This window comes from Dromiciops gliroides, chromosome 4, assembly GCF_019393635.1.
Source record: "Dromiciops gliroides isolate mDroGli1 chromosome 4, mDroGli1.pri, whole genome shotgun sequence".
Classification (NCBI taxonomy): domain Eukaryota; kingdom Metazoa; phylum Chordata; class Mammalia; order Microbiotheria; family Microbiotheriidae; genus Dromiciops; species Dromiciops gliroides.
The window spans coordinates 128,305,504-128,330,078 of record NC_057864.1 but is presented as its reverse complement, the minus strand read 5'-3'; the positions used below and the strand labels follow the sequence as shown (position 1 = coordinate 128,330,078).

General features: G+C 35.8%; 1 protein-coding gene across 1 annotated transcript in view; it reads left to right on the top strand.

The window, feature by feature from the left end:
* Positions 1–21,013: 21,013 nt before the first annotated feature.
* Positions 21,014–24,575, top strand: part of ENAH (ENAH actin regulator) — a 97,497-nt gene continuing 93,935 nt past the window's right edge. The window contains 1 exon segment of the mRNA XM_044003179.1: positions 21,014–21,072. Coding sequence (XP_043859114.1) covers positions 21,014–21,072 — 59 coding nt within the window.

Here is a 24,575-nt window from a genome sequence, read left to right as displayed (position 1 = left end):
GAGAAAAATCTGAAATTCTAAAGCTTCTATAAACAAAGGTTGAGAACTATCTTTACATGTAACGGAAAAAAAATAAAATACTTTATTAATTTAAAAAACAAAACCAAAAACAACCTCCTTCTCTCCCCTTTTAACTTTTGCTCCCCTTATTCTTTAACTTTTTCTTAAAAAAGAAAAAATAAGATTGATTTCCCTTATTTGCTAAACTTTTATTCTTTGATTCATGGTTCTTGTGCCTATTTATTACTTCTTTAGTGTCTCTATTCATTGTGGAATTAAAGCTAAGATAACCTATTTTGAATTTTTTCTTAAAGTCTTTATGTTATTGTCTTGTAGCAATAACACAATCTCCCTTTTCTGTTGTGCCTCATTTAGAAGTATCATTTCTTACAATAGAAAATTTCCTTTCCCCATGATGGTGTGGTCTTTTTTCTACCCCCTGGTTTTCCTATGATCATTTCTTTCCTATTTGTCATGAAATCTCTCTGGGTCCATCGGTGTCCCAACCTTCTGGTTATCATTTGCCCCCAGGAGTGCAAATTCCCTTTATCCTGGAGGCACCATGCTTTCAGAGGTAGTGATGTCTTTGGGTATCAATAATCCCTGAAGATTATACCTGTTTTTACATCCCCATCTCCCATTTCATAATCTCTTCTATGGGAGTGCTCTATAGTGGGACACCCCTACTGAATTGAGATTGTCTCTTCTTTTCCCTTTCAATCCTTCCCTTTGCCCACTTTACCCATTCTCCTCTACCTCCTCTTACTGAGAGACTACAGGAATTATTTCCCTTTCATTGTTAATCATTGGATTAATTAAGGCGCACTGAACATTCCCCTCTGTCTTCTATCCACATCTTCCTTCTCTTTTTTGATCCATCTCCTCTCATTCTGTAGACACATAAAAACACTAATTCACTCATAGGCAGGGTGTTTTGAGATTTAGTCGATGATGTTTCAGGCCTATTATTTATTCTTCCACCATCACTTCTATTTAATCTCTGCTTTCACCCATGTCAAATTGTATATTTTACAGGGAATCTCTTACTGGTCCCTCTGTTGATATTCTGGTTGTTTTTAACTCTATATGTGTCTTTTATTTTTCTTTTTTCCTGTGGTAATTGATTTCTTTACTTGTTCCTTCCTTAGTCACTGTTTTTGTTTACTTTGTTTTTCTCTTGTCTGAGTTGTGCAAAAACAAATAATGTGTGGTAGGAATGCTTCAAATGACTCTTACTGAATTGTTCATCATTTTGCACTGCTGAGTAGCCTCATGTTTACAGATTATATCACCTTAGGTTACATTTTAAGCTTCTTTGATCTTTATAATACATTCTGTACCTTCTTTGGTTTTTGACTCATACAAAATAGACTTGTGTTGTTTGAATTTCATTTTTCTATATATTTGAAGGCCCTTTCCTGGTTACTTGGAGAATTTATTATTTGCTATTAGAGATGTTAAATTCAACCACTATTACTTGGAGTTTGCATTATAGTGTTTTCTTGGAGGTGATCTGGATTCTTTCCTGTGTTTTCTGTGTTCAGAAGTTCTGGGCATTTAAAAAAATTATTAATCATGGTGTGTACATGTGTTGTTCTGTTAAGCACCTATTAGGTAGCAGGCATTGTGTTTAGCACTAGGGATACAAAAAGAGGCAAAAGAGTATCCTTTCTAAAGAAACTCAAAGAGGGATTTTGGAATTCTTGAGCATGGAAGTAGTGTATTTGTGGGTGATGACAAGATCAAGGATATGACCATTTTTGTGGAAGATTCAGGTAGGGTGGAGGTCATGGGAAGTATGTAGGTTGAGGAACTGAGTGGTTAGAATGTTTGTGGGAGAGTCTGTTGAAGTATCCTTGTATGAGGGCAAGAGTTGGGGAGGAGAAAAAAATTGTGAACCAGGTACCAAACTCATTGAGGAAGGAAGAGAAATCACCTGCAGGTTTATTAGACATCGGCCATCAAGATTGTAATTGGGTGGTAGATATGAATTGAATGAACATTAAAGGTAGAACAGGTTTCTGCAAATCCTATATAGTCCTTAAGATGTCTCTACATCCTATGTTGAGATTATGTTTTGCTTGCATGGACATAATATTTACTTTTAATTTTATTACTTTTGCATCTTTTCTTCCAGTTCACTTAGAAATGCTTATGTTCTCTATCAGTTATTCTCATTTTTGTTTCTGTGATTGACTTTTTGCCATGTATTCAGGTTTCTCTATTCTGCCACTTGTGGAGACTATAAATTCTGCTTTCATTATTCTTTTTTCTTTCTTGATCTATTCAGGAACATCATATTGTAGTTGGTTCTATGCTTTCATCAGTTGTTAGTACAGATTTCTTTGCCTTGAAATATTTACTTAGAAGTGTTTGTATCCATTTAAAAATCCTGGAAGCCATTTTTCTTTTTGTTATTATCATCTGTGCTGCTTGTTTGAGAGTTTTAAATGAGTTTTTTTCCTCCTAAAATCTTTGGTAATTTCAGTCTTTTTCCTTATGTTCCTTTGGTCCTCACTTTTTTACTCCTGCCACGTGTTTCAAGGGAGCTATCTCAGCCTCCAGATTTTGGCACTTTATTCCTTTCCAAAGTATAACACAGTTAAGATGTTCCAGGGAGATGGGCTTGTACTGCCTCAGTAATAGATTAATTATTTTGAGACATTGTAAATGTAAATAAGAGAACTACCCATTTTACATTTTTCCTTGTGCTTATAAATACACATTCAAACATTTTTGACATTATTCACTATATTGTCACTTGGTCACATTAAAGAGAAGGGGTGGTTAACTTTTCTCTTTGAAGTATTGATGTACTTGTTACTTATTCAAAGTGTTACTGTATATACCAAGAAATGTAAATACTTTTAATGACAGAGACTTTATAATCCAAAAAAATAATCAATACAGTGAGCACTTTGATGAATAATGCAATGCTTTGGCCTCTTTTATTCAGAAAATTTTTAATGCTATCCTTTTTATAAACAATGTTAAGTCCTCGTCTTACAAAAATACATTTTTATTAATGTAGATAGATTTGAACAGAGGTGGGGTTTTTTTAAACCTACAGTTGTCAGTTATATCTCAAAGTATAGGGATACATGTGCATGTGTGTATGTATATGCATATATATGTATATGCATGCTTACATGCATATACAAATATATACACACATGTATTTGTGAAAAGAATCATGGATCAGTTGATAGTCAGCCTCGAATAACCAGGTGAGGTCACATCATTTAAACTCCCAGTGTTCTAGGCAACTTTGTTAGAATGTAAGTGTTAGAAGAGGTCCTGACTTTCACTGATGGAGGGACTTTCTCCACCGGGGAGTTTGTTATATTAGTTCAATCACATGTCGAGTCCTTGTCTTGGTAGTTACTTGCAGGTTATGATTTTTCCCCTCAAAATGTAGCATATTATGATTAAAAAAGGTATAATGAATGATGCAGTCTGTAAAATGTGTTTGTGTGAGTGAGTTCTAAGGCTGTGAAGTATTTCAGAGACTTGGAAAATACAAACAGGCTGTTTATAGGTTTAGGATTTGAAAGATTTCTGATGTCGGGTCTGTGCACTTGTAGATATTGATGTGTTTTGCAAACCTGATGGGGTTAATTATTGCTTGGCAAATCAAGAAAAGGCATTGTGTACTGTTTTCAGGAAGCAGATCCCTTGTTGCTATGCAAACAAGCATTGTCACTTGGCACTGGGTATATAGTAAATTGGTCTGCTTGGTACCCTTTTCTCATATTCTTTAATATTCTAAGTGCTTTGAATTATCCATCTTAAATTGTATTTTAAAAGGTATATTTTAAGTTTTCTGTTATTGGTAATTGGCAATAGTTTTATGGTTTATTAGCCTTTCTTTTCATGTGTGAAGGACACACGCAATATACCCTTATGTTGAGAAAAAAAAAATGCGGTTACTTCAAGTAACCTTCCAGGACAATCTCATTAGCAGAATTTCACATTTCAAGGAAAAAGGCTAATTTCTGATAAAAATTTATTAAACAGCAAAATAAAAATAAAGAAGTTGAAGAAGATCATGGTAATTAAGGAAGTTGTAAAAATTTTAAAAAACCTATTGGTTTTGGGGCAGCTAGGTGGTGAAGTGGATAAAGCACCAGCCCTGAAGTCAGGAGGACCTGAGTTCAAATTTGACCTCAGACACTTGACACTTACTAGCTTTGTGACCCTGTGAAAGTCACTTAACCATCATTGCTCCTCAAAAAACCCCAAAACAAAACAAAACAAAAACCTATTGGTTTTTATACTGGTGAGTGATATTACCAAATACCTATGTATTCCAAAGAAAGATGATTTGTTTGAAAAAATGTATAAAAATGTTAAGATATTTTTAAAAGAGTCTGTTAGGGATTCCTAATCTGGTTTCCAAAAATGTATTTAAAAAACTATTTTGTAATTCTATGTATTTTATTTTACATATTCAAAAACACTCTCAGAGGAGGTCCATAGGTTAAATTAGATTCCACTGTTGGGATCCGTAACATAGAGGTTAAAAATCTCTGCTTTGAGTTAAGTGTATATCAAAGCTGGGCATATTTTTTGCTGCATATTATGTACCATCACTGTAGAATTTGATATACCATAGTATTGTAAGAAATCTCAGCTTGTTTGAGAATATTTGAAATCAGATCCTCAGACTCACAATCTCAGTGACTTTTTTGTGTGTGTGTGAGGCATTTGGGGTTAAGTGACTTGCCCAGGGTCACACAGCTAGTAAGTATCAAGTGTCTGAGGCCGGATTTGAACTCAGATCCTCCTGACTCCAGGGCCAGTGCTCTATCCACTGCGCCACCTAGCTGCCCCTCAGTGACTCTTCCCATTACAATGTGTTGCTTTTCACTTAGCAAAAAGGGGGAACTAATAAAAGGAGACATTGAAGAAGTGTTTAGAGAGAAAAATAGGGAGAAAGTATGACCGTATTTTTAATCTTAATTTTAAGATACTATTTTCCTTCTCTTGGATGAGATAGTTCTTAAAGCTGATGACTTTGGAAAGTTGCCATTTTTTTTTTCCAGAGGCACATATGAGTGAAGATGGAGATTTTGATGGTAAACTTAACAGCTGCTGAACACTGTTTGGAAATTAGGTGTAAGTTGGTATATAGCTGAATTCTTTCAACTAGTTCCTGAAATTTTATTCCTTCAGCATTTGAAGTAAATGTTTTACTACTCCCTACAGCTCTATTCATTCAAATCTTTTCTAGTTAGCACTTAAAGAAGGTTTCTTTAAAAAGATCTATGACAGTACTAGGTGATCAAACAGAGCTCTTTTCTCAGAACTTGATCATTAATTCTTTTAAACCTCAAGATTGTAGGGAACTACATTTTAGTGGAAATATCTGGATTTTTAAAACAGTGCAATTGATTCAGGATCTGTTTAAGCAAAGGAGAAGTGTTCTAATTTAGTCTCTTTAGATCTGTGTAGCTACAGAACATTTGATTTACAGAATTTATAGCCATGTATTTGCTTATTATTTTGATATTCTCATGTAAAATTTCCCTAGGCTATGGGAAACTATTCAATTATTCTCCCAGTTGGTTAAATAATGCCATTTCATCTAGAGTCATTGATATTCTGTGCTGGAATTACAACTATTCAAATTAGTGCAATTTTATTAGTTAAGAATTTTCTTTGGGGGACAGCTAGGTGGCACAGTGGATAGAGCACTGGCCCTGGATTCAGGAGTACCTGAGTTCAAATCCGGCCTCAGACACTTGACACTTACTAACTGTGTGACCCTGGGCAAGTCATTTAACCCCCATTGCCCTGCTTAAAAAAAAAACAATTTTTTTTTGGTTGGATGCATTTATGTCAGCTGATCTGTCAAACAGGTGGTACATGAGAAGAACCTGAATCAGTTGCTAGTCCAGGATTATTCCTTAACTCAGTTCTAGATGGAGCTCTTTGTCCTAGTCTGTTCTAGTTGCTTGCTGCAAGCTGGTGCCTTTATAATGCTGGGAAGCTATTTTCTGAGTGAGTCAGATGCTGAAACTGAAAATGCGTTTTCTGGAGCTGTGGCGCACTAGCCTGCTATATTGATTAGGATATATTCTGAACCCTAGCTGCTGGTTTTCAGTAAATTTGGCTTTAGTTTTGGGTTCTTTGGAGTTCGTACAACCCAGGATTAGTTTAAATGGAGCTTGGAAGAGTCCCTTTCCTATTGCCTTGCCTATTCGTTTGACGGATGTATGTACAGAATTTAAATGAACTTTGGTAATTGTTTCTAGCCTTGGAAGGGACTCCAAAATTTAGACCAAACTACTTATTTTCCAGATGAGGAAACTGAAACCTGCTATAGGTGAAGTGAAATATAGTGTAATAGGTGCAGTGCTCTTTCTCATTATAATCACACATTGTTGGGTTGAGGCCAGTTGGTTCTGATAATTTGATTGTGCTCTGTTAGCTTTGATTGAATAGCTGGATTAAATTTTAGAGGCACTAGTAGAAATATGGAAACTGTAGATCTTTTTTGTTTGTTTGTTTTTGTGGGGCAGTGAGGGTTAAGTGACTTGCCCCAGGGTCACACAGCTAGTTAGTGTCAAGTGTCTGAGGCTGGCTTTGAACTCGGGTCCTCCTGAATCCAGAGCTAGTGCTTGATTCACTGCACTACCTAGCTGCCCCTGAAACTGTAGATCTTTTAACTTTGTTATGTACATGTATTTTGAAGCTTAGTATTAGTTCTACTGCTCCTCTTCCCACTCCACATTTCAGATTGAATTTATAGTTCTTACCAACAGTATTATGTCTGATTCTTGTATATTTTATTATTCTTTATCTTAAGTACACTTCAGATTTTATATGTGGATACAATACGAATGTAAATATTCCACACATAATATTCACTTAGTGAATAACATTTTGTAATTCTGTAAAGTAACATTGAAAAAATAAATGTAGTTAAGAAAGGCTCTTCCTCATGTGCTTCCCAGTGATGATCAGCCAGACCTAATCAGCTTTTAGAAAGGGTGTTAACTAAGTAGGTATAGGTAGGACAATTGTTACAGGAAAAAAAAAACAACCTCCTGACCCGGGGGACATGCCTTGCCCATTTGCACACAAGATCGCTTGTGATAGTGGGATCAGATGTAAAAATATGTGATCAAAGTTTTAAACTCAGACCTCTTTTTTACGGAAATCTTTCCCCCCTCATTTGTACAGTTCTAATGATAGCCTTTTATGTGTAGCTCTCTGCTGGGTTCCACTTGTGAATACCCTTATTGAGGTCCTGAAGCTGCTTTTTCTTGGATGTATTGTTTCTCTTTCCTGTGTCCTTGAACCCTCACTATAATTCTGAGGATGTTGGTACTAGACCAAGTTGTCCAATCACATCTTGAGGATGAGGTGGCTGAGGTTGTTACTGAAGAGGAAGGAAACTCATTCTCCTCTTCTTAGGAATTCTTCATATTTGGATTTAACCATAAGTCTGCTGTTAGAATAGAAAATTCTGAAAGGTCTTGCTGTGTTATACATAGGCCCAGAGATGTGTTGTTTTTTCAGTCAGTCATGTTTATTGCATGGTGTTTTAGCCAGTGAACCAAATCCTTTCAGATTGATTAATGACTTACTCATACCTATCTTATTTTATTTTGGGGGTTTAATATTAAGTATCTTTTACTGTTATTTAAAAAAAATCCTTAACTTATTTTTTCATTTAACATTTTGTTTCTCCTTCATTTAAAAAAACAACAAAACTAAGCCCATGTCATTATGTATGGGCAACAAATCAAAATCCCACATTGATCATGGAGGTGTAACTGTATCATAACTACTTTGCAAGGAATGGATAGCATTTTTCATCATTGGTTTATGTTTGGTTTTATGTTGGGTCATTGCATAGATCAGAGTTCTTGAAGTCTTTCAGAGTTATTTGTCTTTACAGTGTTTTTGTTTTTGTAAAAAATGTTCTGATTATTTTTACTTCACTCTAGTTTAGTTCATACAAGTCCTCTCTGGTTACTCTGAAGATATCCTTTCTTCAAAGTGTATATTCCATTATATTCATATAACACAATTTGTTCAGTCATTCCCCATTGCCATAAGGGACATTTCTCCTTTAAGTTTATATTTCTTTGCTAACATAAAGAGAAGCTTTAAAGATTTTTGCACACATAGTTAACTTTTAACTTTTTCTTTGTTCTTTTTGGGGATTTAGGCTTAGTAGCAGTATCAAAGTGACTAGTAGTGATGACTAAGGTTTAAACACAGTTTAATAGCATTTTGTGCATAGTCCCAAATTGCTTTCCAGAATGACTGGGATAATTCACAGTTCTACCAACAATACCTTACGATGTGCATTATTTCCAATAATCCCTCTTGACATTTTTTTTTTTCGTCAACTTTGCTGATCTGAGAGGTGTGAGGTGTAACTTGAGGTTTCCTTAAATTTTCATTTCTCTAGTTATTAGTGCTATGTAGAGCATTTTTTCTCTACGTGGCTATTGGTAGATTCATTTTCTTCCTTTGAAAACTGCCTATTCATATCCTGTGACAACTTAGCAGTAATAACAATAATGAAGAATTACTTCCTTATATATCTTAGAGATGAGACCTTTATCAGATATATGCTGCAAAGATTTTTTCCCCCAGTTACTGTTTCCCTTCTAATCTTAACTGCATTCAACTTGGCCTCCTTTTTCTAAACTTTACTTTTTCAACTAATGGAAATTATGGTTCCTCCTATTGAAAGGAAAAAAAAAAACCTCTCGCAACACATGTATAGTCAAAACAAATTCCTTCATTGGCCATATCCAAAAATATGTGAAAATTTATTTTGCTTGATTATGTGTTTTTTTTTTTCCTACAGGGATTTTGTTTTTCTTCTCAAATCAGAGAGTAGAAAGGAAGGAAGAGAAGGCAAATTTTGCTAATTAAAAATAAATTATCTGCCCTGAGTATATTACTTCTTTGTCAGGAGGGTAGGTAGTATATATCATCAGCCCTCAGGACTCATGGGCTAATGATTGGAGTGACGCCACCTGCTGGAGAGTTACTGTAGGAAAGCTCCTCCATGAGGAAAAAGGCATCTGAGGGCAAGCCATGCGACTTTTCCTTGGGGTCAGGAAGTGACATTTGCTCGTGGGTACTGTCTGTCAAAGCTATCAGCCAATTAGCTTGGAGCTGTGTGTGCCTGTGGATAGGATGTTCCCAGTTTCACAGGAGGCTTCTGGGAGGAAGAAGGAAGAGTTGGTTGGTCCCTTTTGGTTCCTGACCTCACCATGGCAGGTTGGATGATGGGGTCTCTTAGAAATAGTTAGATTTTTACCTTCCTTTCTGATCATTAGGTCCTAATGCTCTTTAATAAATAATTAAATACTCTTGCTAAAGCTTCTAATTTATTGGCGACCATTCATTAGATATTTTAGACAGGTATTTTTGCTCCTGTCTCTTTTCTTTCTCTCAACCAGAAGCCCAGTCACAGGTTTTTAAGCATTTTGGTTTTGTTTTTCCCTTTTGTTAAGAGTTTTTCATTAGGCCTAATCCTTCCCTTAATGTACCCTCTTCTATTTGGGTAAAGTATATTTATACATACACCTGTGTTCTCTCCTTTGACCACTTCAGATGACAGTGAGATTCAAGTGTCACCTGTTTCCCTCACTTTTTCTCTGTTTTTTATTGTCTTTACATCGTTGTTGCTGTTGTAAGAGTTATTTCAGTAGTGTCTGACTCTTCATGATTTGGTGTTTTCTTGTCAAGATACTGGAGTGATTTGCCATTTCCTTCTCCAGCTCATTTTACAAATGAGGAAACAGGGTTAAGCGACTTGCCCACAGGCACATACCTAGTAAGTATCTGAGGTCAGATTTGAACTCAGGTTTTCCTGACTCTAGTTCTGGCGCTCTATCCACTATGCCACCTAGCTGACTTTTCTTTCCATTATGCACCCTGATTACATGAGATTAATTTTTTACATCCTTTTAAAATTTTCCCACCAGTGTTTTCCTTTCCTTTTCTCTTTCCTTTCCCCTTTTTAAATAGACTTATAGAACAATAGTTTTCCATTGTAACAAAAGACAAACAGGATATTTTCAGAAAAACCTAGGAAAACTTACTTAAAGTGATGCAAAGTGGAATAAGCAGAACTAGAACATCGTACACAGCAATATTGTACTATGATCAATTGTGAATGACTTAGCTATCTCAGTAATACAAAGATCTAGAGAAAGAACCAGTGGTATATGAATGCAAATTGAAACATACTTTTAAAACTTTATTATTTTTGTTTTTCTTTGTCTGTTTTCTCTTGTAACATGGCTAATGCTAATATGGAAATATTTTGTATGACTATACATGTATAATCTATATCAAATTGCTTGCCTTCTCAAGAGAAAAAGAGAATTTGGAACTCAAAATTTTAACAATGAATGTTAAAAATTTTTGTTTACATGTAATTGGGAGGAAAACAGATCATTATAACATTAAAACAAACAAACATTTCCAGTCTCTGCACAATGACCAAACTGCTGGTTCCTCTTTGATCCAAGATTCTTGCCTTGGTTATTTATAATGCTGTTGAGAACCTGCTCCACTTTCAGGGTCAGAACCACACAGCTGTTGCTTGCTTTTGTACTTACTCCTTACTTAGCACACAATCTATGGTTGGTCACTGCTCCTTTTTCCTGGATATGTCACCCCTTGTTTAATTCCTTCAGTCCCTACTGGGATTGTGACCCATGAGTGGTTTAGTGATGGAGTGGCCAATTGCTACCTGCTCATATTCTCTGCACAAGATCTGACCCTTTTCTGCCAGACCTGGTATCTCTTTTTGCCTTGATGTGTACCTTTGGTCAGACCTTGGATCATTCCTTCCATTGGAAGAGTCTGTGTGTCTGATTCTGAGTAGAGCCAGTCTCTAGAGTTCAGATGTCTTTTAAATTGATCTTAAGCTTACGTATGAATTTAGTTATTCTTAATATGCCCTCAAAATGATTTATATGTAATTGTCAATTATCTAAGAATACCTTAAAAACTATTATATAGAATACCAAATGGTGGCAGTATAATTACTTTAGTATAAACCATGATGCAATGTTAAGTCATTGCTTTTGAATAAGGCAACTACAATAGCTATTTCGACTGTTTGTAAATTTTGGGTTTACTGCAGAATATAGAGAGTTGTTATTTAACAATTATTGCTTCAGTTTTTTCTGTTGATTAAAAAATTATTTTCTCTGTGCCTATTATATGAGAAATAAAGCTTGTAAATTGTATGGCATTGTTTGGATGAGAATTGTTGCTTAGTAATCAACAGTTTCATTAATCTACAAAAATGTTAGATGAATGGTGAATTTTATTTCTGATTTGCTTGATTATTTAGATGTAATTACTACTTTTCAATTAGTTGTTTGATAAGAAACATGTAGTAGCTTATACTTTTCCCAAACTTTTATAATCTTTTAAGTGCTTTAATAGTATATTCTGTTATTTAGTTCAAAAGGAGTATAAATGTTATAAATATGTAGTTGTGTGTTTTAATATTTCAAATTTTCCATCTTGCGTGTCAGATATATGCCTAGAATAATTTCTGGCACATTAAATGCCTAACAAATGTTTGAATTTCAAATCTTAATTCATGTTTGTAGTTAGTATTGGTATCTTTCTAGTCTAAAGGATTGGGGAAAAAAAGCATTATCTGGTGTCAGTAGTGCTGAAGTTTAATGCAGAAGAACTAACTAAATGTGTTTGCTTTACCTCTTTATTGGGATGCATAGAGGAGGCTGCTTCTGTAAAATGAGATATTTTTGAAAGGGAAAAAAAGTAAATATATGCTGAAAAATAGCAGTGATTATAGGAAGGAAAGAAACATTTATTGTGTATACTACATGATAAACGCTATTTTTACATAAATGCTATTTCATTTTATCCTCACAACAATCTAGAGAGGTAGGTGCTATCATTCTCATAGTTATAGATAAGGAAACTTAGGCAAACAGCACAAGTGATTTGCCCAGGGTCACATAGCTAGTAAACCCCTGAGGCTGGATTTAAATTAAAATCTTCCTGAAACCATGCTTAGCTCACTGTAACATCATAAACATAGCTTTAAAATAGGCTAGCTGTGGAGATGTCATCATGGGTCAGCTAAGTGACACAGTGGACAAAGCACCAGTCCTGGGCCCATATCCTGCCCCAGACATAAGCCACCCCACCCTACCTGTCCCACAAAAAACAAGGATAAACAAACAATAAATAATTATGGGAGGAGGAAATAAGATTTAAATCTGTTTCTTTTGGGGGGGGGGAGGAGGCAATTGGGGTTAAGTGACTTGCCCAGGGTCACATAGCTAGTAGGTGTCAATTGTCTGAGGCTGGATTTTAACTCAGGTCCTCCCGATTCCAGGGCCGTTGCTCTATCCACTGCGCCACCTAGCTGCCCCAGGTCTGTTTCTTAATAGGTATAATGATGATCTAAGATATTTATGACATGCCTATGTAAGATATCTAAGTCCATGTGGGAAGACTAAATGTGTGGACATGGTTTGAGGATAGACTGGATAGTTCTGGATTCTGTTCCACTTACTAAATTTGCTGATTTCTGCCTTAAATCTCTAGAAGTATTAGGTTAAAATTACATCTCTCTGTTCTCATATATTACTGGTCTAGAGTTTTATAGATTCAAAAGGAAAGAGCTGCTTGCCTGGTAGCATTTATCTTACACTTGCAATCTTAGATCCTTCCCAGTAAACAAATTGGTTATACAAAAGATGATTCCACATAGTGAATAGTGAGTAAACTGTAAATCCATTTATCTAAGCAAACCATCAAAAAAAATTAGAGAAGTCATATTAATGGGAATTACAATAAAATATGCAAGAACGAATGAGCTCTTTAGCTGGGAATGATATGAGATCTCCTCTCAAACCAGAAGAGAAAGACCACGCTTAAAAAAAGAAGGTTCATTCTAGTAGTCTCTAGACTACTCTAGTAGACTCTAGATACATAATTGGGTGAACTTCCCTTGTGTCCCTGCTACTTTCAAGTTTTTCTACTCCACCGTCCTAGATTTTCCTCTTTACCTGTCTTCCTCGAAAGAACTCTAGAAAGAATTATTACTTAGGAATAGTCATCTTTTCCTCTATTTGCAGCACCAACACAGGAGTGCCTCCCTTCAACTCTGGGTGGGAGCTGACTTATAGTGAGAATATTTTCATCACCTCCCTCAGACCCTACAGTGGCCATAATGGTCATCTAGTAGTTTTAATTTATTCCTGAACAGGAATCTCTGATAAGTTGCTTATACTGCCTCTTCATGAAGATCTTCATTGAATCAGGAGCCCCCTAACTCCCAAACCTTTGTACCTTACTTACACTCAATACTCTAGTTCTGCCCTTTGGTTCAAGCTAAAAGACTCACATGATAAAATTTTAAATGCCTTCAAACAGCAATTATTTCCTCCACAGGTCTAATCTAGGTGTCTTTGGAGCCATGATTAATAATAATAATAATAACAACAACAACAATAATAATAACAATAATAGTAACAATTTATAAAACAGCATTTTGAAGTTTGCAAAGTATAGACTGTTATAATATCTTATTTTTGTAGCAACCCTGTAAGGTTTGTTCTTCAGATATTATCATTCTCCTTTTCTTGTTGAGTAAAATCAAGACTCATGTGATTTCTCATAGCTAGTATTACAGAGAAGAATTTGAACCCAAATTTCTCGATTCTAGGTCTAGTACTGTGAATCCACTGTACTTGCTTTTGTCCTCTTACCACCCTTTTTTCTGTACTTAGTATCTCTCTGTAAATGAAGTGTTCTGATTTGAACACTCTACTTACAGATATGGTCTGACCAGGGCAGATTACATAGGATTATCCCATCCATCATGCTATAAGCAATGCTTTTCTTTTTTCTTTTTTCCCTTTCAGCACAGTGGATTCCTAGGTCCTGAAATACTATATGGAATAGAAATGGCTGTGATGGAAATAAAGATGGGAAGAGCATAGGGCTCTCTTAGTAAGAACAATATGCAATTTAAAAAAAATTTTTTTTTCTTTTTGGTGAGGCAATTGGGGTTAAGTGACTTGACTAGGGTCACACAGCTAGTAAGTATTAAGTGTCTGAGGCCGCATTTGAACTCAGGTCCTCCTGACTCCAGGGCTGGTGCTCTATCCACTGCGCCACCTAGCTGCCCCGACCATATGCAGTTTTAATGGTGTTTAGGGTTTTATTCTCAAGATATTTGAAAGAGGAGGGTATGATACCAATCCTTAAAAAATCATGTACTTTATTACTAAAAAAAAGAGCAAGTGAGAACAAATAACGATATTGCCCCTTAGACCTACCTACTTTTCTCTCATCAATGTATCTTTTTTTTGTTTTGTTTTGTTTTTGTAGGGCAATTGGGGTTAAGTGACTTGCCCAGGGTCACACAGCTAGTAAGTGGTAAGTGTCTGAGGCCGGATTTGAACTCAGGTACTCCTGACTCCAGGGCCGGTGCTCTATCCACTGTGCCACCTAGTTGCCCCTCTCATCAATGTATCTTTAGAATAATGTTCCCATACATTCTTTGAAGGTCATCCTTGAAGAAGGAATGACCAAGGAAAAAGAAGGCTTTGCCAAATAATACCTTGTAACAGACCAACTTTTATAGTGACAGTTGATTGAAAGTTATAGACAATGTGTACACCATTTGATCCAACAATACTATTACTAGGTATGTATCCCAAAGAGATTATCCCCAAAGGGGAAAAGAACCTATTTTGTAGGATCAGGTGTGAAACAAGGCTACCCACTGTCACCAATATTATATTGGAAATCCTAGTAATAGCAATAAGAGGAAACAAAGAAATAGAATCAGAATATAAAAAATATTTATAGCAGCAATGCCCATCAATTGGGGAATGGTTGAACAAGTCATGGTATATGATTGTGATGGAATGTTACTGTGCTGTAAGAAATGATGAGTGGTATGATTTCAGAGAAATCTCAAAGACTTACATGAACTAATACAGACTGAAGTGAACAGAATCAGGAGAACATGTGAATGACAGCTGTTTTCTGCAATACAATGATCCAAGACAATCCTCAAGGACTCATGATGAAAAATGCTATCTGCCTCCAGAGAAAGAACTGAAGGCATTTGAATACAGAATGGTTTCCTTCCTTCCTTTGTTTTCTAGTAACACCTCCCCCTCCCCCCAAATGGTTTAGATCTTATAACTACTTAAAATTGGTGTGCTCATTTGCCTTTAAAAATCATCTTTTTGGGCAGCTAGATGGTGCAGTGGATGAAGCACCAGCCCTGGATTCAGGAGGACCTGAGTTCAAATGTGGCCTCAGACACTTGACACTTACTAACTATATGACCCTAGGCAAGTCAGTTAACCCCAATTGCTTCACCAAAAAGAAAGAAAAGAAAGAAAATTGAAAAAGAAAAAATAATCATCCTTTTTTGTTCATGAAAACAGTTTCCTTTAGGAATTCTGCTAAAGTAGCTGTTAACTTAGCTCTACTTAGTAAATATAGTATTCTTTGTAGTTGAAAGTAATATAAAAAAGTTTGCAGAAAATGAAATTTTAAAACCTGATGAACAAAATAAGTTGAAAGGGAGAAGGGGAATTTTTCTTGACTAACTGAAGAAAAAGGGAAGAATTTAAAATAAGTTAAAGTAAGAATGAAAAAGGAACTGTGTTAATAGAGAAAGAAGGGGAAAATATATATGGAAAAACTCACTATTAGAGACATGGAGGAAAACAAACTAAACTTTATAACTTCAATTGTGAATGGATTAAACAGTCTCCCCCCCCCCCAAATGGAAGCGTTTACATTGGATAAAATAATAAAGCCCCATAATCTATTTCTTACAAGAAACACATCTAAAGAAATTTAAAAAACTATTTCTGGGAAAAATTTTTTAAAAAGTAGTTAGAATTATGTTATTAGAGCAAAAAAAAACATTCACAACATAAAAAGGGATAAACTAGGACATCAGATTGCTGACAGGATCCATTTTCAAAAAAAACTGAGTATTAAACTTAAGCTGCAAATACTTTAGCATAAAGAAGAAATTAATTGAACTACAAGAAGATAAGATGATAGTGGCAGAAGATTGCAATGTTTCTTGCTTACTAAGTCAATTAACAAAACTAAACAAAAGGGAAAATGAAGAATGAACAAATTGCTGGAGAAACTAGAGTTAAAAGACCCAATTAACATCCTCTGAATCGGATTACCAAAGCATCTATGTGTTTTCTTCACCACATGGAATTCCATTACCACATGAAAGCTCTGTTCTGACTGAATTTATCTATGAGATTGATCTTCATATCTCTCTTTTTCAGTCATATGATGTCTAAAATAGCCTTATTTTGACATAATGTTGCCAATTGTGAATCCATCATTTGTGTTCTAAAGAAATTGATATCACTTTATTACTTGTAGTCCTGAAAAGTATTTTCATAAAGAGGAATGATAAATGATCTTTGTAGTACCTTGAATATGTATCAGTGCACAGAGATTTTACAAACATGTAAAAAGACACTTTAAATACATTCTTTACATACTGTAACATAATAAAAATACTAATCATTCCGGGGGAGGGGGGACCCCAGACCTAAAAGGAGACTTAACAACAAAACCCTAAATAATGAATGTGTCAAAGAATAAATCATAGAAACAATTAAGAATTATGTGAAAGGAATTCATAATGATTAAAAATATACCAAAATTTATGGCAAAATTTAAAGCTGTCCTAGAGTGGAAAATCATATCTACAAACCTACAATGACAAAATAGAAAAAGTAAGGAATTTAATAGGCATTTTTTAAAATTAGAAAGCTAGTAAGCACAACATAAATTAAAAATTAGAGGAGGAATAGATAAACCAAAAACAACTATTAGAAATGGTAAAACTAAAATCCACTTTTTAAACATTTATGTTTTACATATGTACTACATATTACATACACTTTATACATATGTATTCTCTTTAGAAAGCAATTTGTACATCTATATTCTAATTCAAAACATGTTAGTTCTTGGGTTCTAAATTGATCTCTAAAAGCTACTTCTTTGAAAAGATTAATAAAATTAATATTTTTTTAGCCAATCTAATTTTTAAAAAGGGCAGAAAAACAAAATCATCAAATTAGCAAATGAAATTAGAACAAATAAAAAATTACTTGCTCTGTACTAATAAACCTGAGAATAGAAAAGACAAAGAAGAATGTTTTATAACAATAATTATTCAGACTAACAACACCACATGGAGATAGATATTCAATAATTCAGTCTCAGAGGAAGAAGTAGAGGTAGCTCTAAATGAGCTACTAAAGAAAAAACTTCCAGTCTTGATGGATTGATAGGACCAAATTCTATTAAATTTTAAAAAATAAACGTTGCTAGAGATACTTTACCTAGAGAGTTCTAGTACCCAAACCAAGAAAGAATAGAGAACTAAGAGAACCATTGACCAAATATTATTCAGAAATTTAAAATAAAAATCCTGTCAGACTACAGAGATTCATCTAAGAAATCATTCAGGCTTGGTCAACATTAGAAAGAATTGACATAATTATTAATTATAATTAAGAGTTATCCCTTCCATGTTGTGACTTCCCCATCGCAATGATGATGTATCATGGGTCAGCATAAGAAATTAAACAGGAATTTTGGGAGAGTGCAGATGATATGAGAGTGCAGATGATATGTGAAGACCAACAGATATCAGAAAAAGTTAGAAACTCAAATGCATAAAACATGTATTGTATAATAACATTTTTATGTTTTAGCACCATGATAATTCATACTTCTTTCATATAAAGGGAGGGCCAAAAAATTTATGCAGACTTTCTAGATTGTTGAGGTGCTGCTGCTCAAATCAAAACAATAGCCAATAATAACAGTATGTTGTGCATATGGTTAGCAAAGAGCTTTACAGATATCTCATTTTTATTCTAATAGCAATCCTTGTGAAATAGGTATTATTATGATGCACATTTTACAGATGAGGGGAAAAAAAGTCCTGCAAACTTGTAGGCATAGTTTTTAGGCATGTATTTTTTTACATAAAAGTATCTTACTGTCATCTACAATAAGGATACTGTAGAACCTTTCCCAATAAATATTGGCAGTAGCTATAAGGTAAAAATAAATTAGAGAAAATTAAAAGGCATTATAGAAAGATAGGCAAAGAGGGGTTAAAACTGTTTCTGATTGCTTAGAAAATACTTAGTGTCTTTGCTGATTCCCTAAGATTATCTAACATAGTAGCTTTAAACTCTCAAAAATCAGTGGCATCTATATGACAATAACAAAATCCAAAAGACAGTGATTGAAAGGGAAAATCACTTTCCAAATAACTAAAAATGTACAAAATATCTGAGCCATCAAATCACATGAAAGACATAAATTGAATAAGTGCTCCTTCAAGAAATAAAGAACAAGTTAAATAGCTAGAGGAATATTCAGTGCTTATGTCTGGGCCATACCAATAGAATTTTTTTTTCCATTTTTTGTGGGGTAGTTGGGGTTAAGTGACTTGCCATGGGTCACACAGCTAGTAAGTGTTAAGTATCTGAGGCTGGATTTGAACTCAGGTCCTCCTGAATCCAGGGCTGGTGCTTTATCCACTGAGCCACCTAGCTGCCCGCCATACCAATATAATAATGACAATACTACTTAAGTTAATTTAGAGTTTGTGTGTTACATGAATCAGATTATCAAGAGGATACTTAACAGAACTCTTTATAAACTGTTAGATAATTCATTTTGAAAAGTAAAATGGATTTTTTCTTACACTATACAGGGAAGTAATGAAAAGAGGTAGGGATGAAGGGAAATAACACAAAGATAATACTATTTTAAAAATTAGGAGCAGATCATACCTGTTACAGCTATGGGTAGGAGATATATTCTCTCTTTTTTTTTTTTTTGGTGGGGCAATGAGAATTAAGTGACTTGCCCAAGGTCACACAGCTAGTAAGTGTCAAGTGTCTGAGGCTGGATTTGGACTCAGGTCCTCCTGAATCCAGGGCCGGTGCTTTATCCACTGCACCATCTAGCTGCGCCCCCCTCCCCCATATATTATTAACCAAACAAGGTACAGAGGTAATTACAGAATATAAAATAGATAATGTTGATTACATGAAACTGAAAAGTTTCTGCAAAACCAAAATTAGTGCATTTAGAATAAGAAAGGGATGTGGTCATATGAGAAAAAAATCCTTGTCATATCCTCAGAAATAATTTATTAAACATGTATGAACAAAGGGCTGGAGATGCCAAGAAACGCAAAAAACTCATTTCTTGCTAATTTATATCAAATTTCTCAGAAAGGGTTTTAAATTCATTTGTATCCACACACACAAAGTTCCCACTGGATAAGTGGTCAAAGGCTATGAACAAATAGTTGTCATTCAACAGGCCTTTATTAATTGCCTGCTGTGTGCCCAGGCCCTGTGTAAAGTGCTGAAGAAATAAAGGCAAAATAAAAATAACACATCATTGTACAAACAGAATATATACAGGGAAAACTGGAGATAACTTTCAGGGGAAAGGCAAAGACACTAAAGATTTAGGAGGACTGGCAACGGTTGAAATTTTAGCTGAGACAAAGCAAGCTATGAAAACTAGGAGGGTAGAGTATTGAAGTGAAGTTTACTCTCCATTCCCAAAATCCCAAAGTAGCTTCCCTTTGAATTTTGAATTTCAAAATATGAGTCATCTTCCTCTGCAAACTGAGCATCCTTGTTTTCTTGTATGTGCTTTCTAATTTGCTTATGATTACAGAAACATTATGCCAGTCTTAATAGCCAGACTCAGAAATAACTTTCCTTCAAAGAATGTCTTCTCCTTCACCCTCAGCAATCAGTCAATCAATAGCTTTAACTCTCTGAAACTGAAAAGAGAGCAAGGGATAGATAGATAACTATGAGATCCAGACCTGGGAAGAGAGCATTTACAAGGTTGGGGAGATAGGAAAATGAATATTTAAATGCTGAGTTGTTTGGTATAGAAAAAAGTAGTAAGTCAGGATATTAGGAGATCATTGTTTAGAGCTATTTTGAGAGGAAATAGAATTATATATAATAGGGTCTTGAAAGATTAGCAGGAGTCAAAAATACTGGGAAAAGAGTTTATAACAACTGGTTTCTGTGAAAATAGATTTGATGGTCCAAGACTGAGCATCAATGAAATGCATTTTCTTGATAGGGGCTCTCCTGATCTCCGCCCCACAAAACTAGTAAAAACGGCTGTCACAAAGCCATTGAGAAAAGCAACACAAACATTGTGTGCTTCTTGGATTATAAAATTCAACTCACATTTATTAAGTATATAATTTGCACAAGGTGATGTAGCTGTTGGGTAGACAACTTCTAATAAAAGTTTTTAATCCAATGAGGGTTGGGGTCTAAGACAGTGACAAATAATTATGAAAGAAACAGTGAAGCTTTTGATAATAAGCTACTGTAAACTCTACTATGTCAGCCTCTATGCTAAGTATTGAGGTCCTCATTTTGTGAAGAGAAGCAATCACATCATAGTGTCTTGACTTACATGTGAATTATATTTAAGTGAGGCAGAATTGAGCACAGTTGTCAGCCTCAATCTCACTGAGTCGTTGAAATCCAGTGGCAGGACAAAAGTCAAGCTGATTGGCAAAGGCCCCTGATGCAGTGGAGGGCCTTAGTGTTTTCCATGCCTGACCAAGCACTCAAGAGCTCCACAGCACCTGGTGGAACAAATTTTTCTCATCCACCCAATCTGCCAAGGGAAGTCTTCACATGCTTGGGGTAGACACCCCTCTGACTTACAGGTTTGAGGTGTGTCGGTTATCTTCCACCTGGTTTAGCCCATTGGCGAAGAATATTTACTAGGGTGTGGCCACTGTACATGCTGTTGCTTCTTGGAACTTGGGATTTATGAGGTGTTCAGAGAGGACTAGCACCTCTGGCATGAGGGCTTGCCAGCCTATTTCAGGGCTCTTCATCCAACCTTTGGTGTACACTTTCATCCAACTTTCAGGCAATAGGTAAAGATGAGGAAGGAGACAGCCAGTGAAAGTGCCCTGGAGTATCTTTTGAGGAAAGCAAGAAGGTTAGTGTCACTGGATTGAAGAACAATACATGGAAATTAGGAGGCATAAGGTGTAAGAAAATTGTAAATTGTAAAGGTTGGAGGGATGGAGACTTTGGTATTTGATCATGGTCACATTAGGGTGCCACTAGAGTTTATTGTAGAATAGGGAGATGACATGGTTGGACCTGTGCTTTGTTTAGGAATATTGTGTTGACAGCTACGTAAAAGATGGACTGAAGTGAGAAACTTGTGGCAAGCAAACACACCTGTAGGCTATTCCAGTGGTCCAGGCTTGAAATGATGAGGACCTCCATGAGGGACAGATGAGAGAATGGGACACATTTGAGAGGTGGTACAAAGTTAAAATTGACAGATTTTGCCAGTAAATTGGACGATCAGATGATTCCCCAGTCCACTGAAAGATATTTATCTCTTGGATGAATTTCTTACCATTTAGTTACATGTGTAGTTGTGTAAGATTGTGGTATTTTTTCTCCCTTTGGTAATTCTGTAATTCTTGAAAAATTCTACTTATAATTATATATTGGTATATGTCTCAGAGCTTTAGTTTATTTACCCACTACTACCCCTATAATAACATAGGAGAAAACTATCCTCAACCCCCCTACCTCCTTCTCTTTCATCTTCAGCTACTCTACCTGTTCCATTCTAGTTCTGCCTCCCTCCCCTATTGTGCTCTCTGAAATTCACAATCCATAATCAGCATACTTGTCTTCATTCTTAACCTCTTTCATGTTCCTTTTGTCTATTAGTTCTTCCAGGGACACGCCTGGCCTTCCCTACCATGACTGCCTTTGCCTTCACTCACATTCCCAAACATCCCCAACAATCAAAAGCCTCTGTTCTTTGAGGTTCTCAGCACCCAGAACTTTTATCCAGCCCAGATTATGATGGCTGTTGTATGGCCCTTAGTTGATTCTTCTTTTTCCTTCCAGCTCTCTCTCTTGTACTTCCAACATCTCTTAACCTTAATAGTGTACCAGTTCGTCATTATTCCACCTCAGCCTCGTGCAGGGATGGATGCACTTTGGGCCACCCCATTACTCATGTGTTCCATTTCCCTAATAATAAATTTTTGTTTTATATGTGACCATAACTTACCTACACATCACCTTATTCCATCTCTCCTTGTTTATCACTCCTCAACCCATTATTAGTCCTCCCTGAGACCTCCAGTACCTCCATCTCTAAGTACTTTCTTAGACCATTCATTATGCCTGCTTTGATTTCACTTTTCTTCTTCTCTAGAAACCCTTACTTCTTGTTGTATTGCTACTCAACCCTCCTGAAACCTTAGTCCAGATTATTCTCTTCTGCTTCCTCCAATTCTTACTTGCTTCTCTCTGGAACTGGTGGATGTTACACAACTGTCCTGACTAGGTACATTATTTCATATTATCCAACTTCACCTGGATCCTAACTGCAGTGGTTTTATTTTCCTTAATTGAATTCCAGTCCCACTCCCTACAAAAAACCTTTTTTTTCCCCCTATCCTCAAGTCAGTTTTTTAGTTTAGGACCTATGCTGCTTTACTTAGAAAATAGACTATTATGAGCTCCATCTTCTATTGATATCGTCCCTCCACTCTTTGTACCAGTCTCTGACAATGAAGTGGCTTATCTTCTAGCCTAGGTCAACCCCTATACATGTTCCCTCGATTCCACCTAGTGGTTTCTTCTTGCCTGCCTTCAAATATACCCAAATCTCACTATCTTTGAAAAACCTTAACTAGTCTATACCATCCCCTCATGCTATCATTCTAAATCTCTTCTTTTTCTCAACCAAACTCAGAACTCAAACCAACTTGAATAAGCTTACTGGACTTGTTACTTCTACTTTGTCTCTTCTCATTTACCCCTCAGTCCTCTTGCAGTCTGACTGAAGTGCAGTTGCTTTCCCCACTAAAAAGTTACCACTAACTTTTTGATTGTCAAATTTGCTGACCTTTCCCCAGTTCTTATTGCTTTTAACTTATGTGCTTTATTTAGCAGTTGGTTATCCTCATCTTTCGTCTGGGAACTAGTTTCTCCTCCCTACTTTATCTATCCTGAGTTTCTTTTGCAGGTTCATCATGCTGGTGCAGCATCCAAATTACATGCCCCTTAGTTGATGGTTTGTTTCGAGGCTTCGTATTAGAATCCCTACTCTTATCTCTCCACACCTTCTTGATCTTCAGTCATCAGCAGTTGTCTATTGGACATTCCAGACTTTTTATTCCAGGGACATCTTAACAAATTTCTGTTTTAAACAGAATGTTTTAAACATTAATTTTCAGTTAGGCCTATATACCTCTTGCAAACTCCCCTTTTTTTGTTAAAGTCACCACCTTTCTGGACTTCTGGGCTGGTGACCTTGGTGTTATCCTTGGTTATTCACTCTCTTTTACCCCACATATCCAGTCAATTGTTAGATATTTTTGTTTGCTTGTTCAGTATCTCTTCCATCTGATGCCTTCTGTTTTTGCCTAGATTATTGGTTTCCCTCCCTCAAAAGTCTTACCACTTCAGTCCATCCTCTGTACTGTTTACCAAATCTAAAGTCCTGACATTCAAAGTCCTTAATAATCAGACTTCATCTTATACTGAGAGGTATAGTGGTTGTTTAAGATATCTAGTAGATACCCATTGTTTTCTTAACATTGATTGTACTTTTATCTTAGCTTATTTTGTAACCTTAATATGCCATGCTTCTCCTTGCTTTTGTGTGGTTTTTCCTTTTGATGTCTTTAGGTAGAGAGAAAATTAAGGGGAGAATTATATCTGAGGAAGGACTAGATGTAGGAAGCTTTCATTCTGTTTTTACCTTCATTTGACCAAACGGCATAGAGAAACCACCCAGGAAATCAAGGGAGAACATTTCTCCTCAAAAAGGGGTAAGAAGCAGTGTGGTACAGCATAACATGTTTTGAACTTTGGAAGGAGTCAAAGGACCTGAATTTGAATTATTCCTCTACCACTTGGTACAAAAGTGACCTCAGTCAAGGCCTTTAATCTCCCCGGGCCTCATCTATCAACTAAAAAGGCTGAAACAGATAATTCCTAAAATTCTTTTCAGCTTTGATCCTATGATCCTATAATTAGAGATTGTGCCGGTACCCACGTTTTTAATGTGGCTTTTGTTCTAGTTAATAACATGAGACTCTACTTGCTTTTTATTCCCCCTTCACTAAAGGTAACATGGGGGCAGCTAAGTGGCACAGTAGATAAAGCACTGGCCCTGGATTCAGGAGGACATGAGTTCAAATCTGTCTTCAGACACTTGACAAAAGACTATCTTGTGGTTTTTCTCCTTCTTATCTGACCACTTCTTATTCTCCTTTCCTTGATCCTCAACTACTGTTGGTGTCCCATAGCATTCTGTCCTGGCCCTTCTCCTTCTCTACTACCTCATTTGGTGATACCATCAGCTCCCATGGATTTAATTACCATCTTTATACTAATGATTCTCAGATCTACCTATCCTGCCCTAGCCTTTCTGCTGATCTCCAGTCTGGCTTCTCT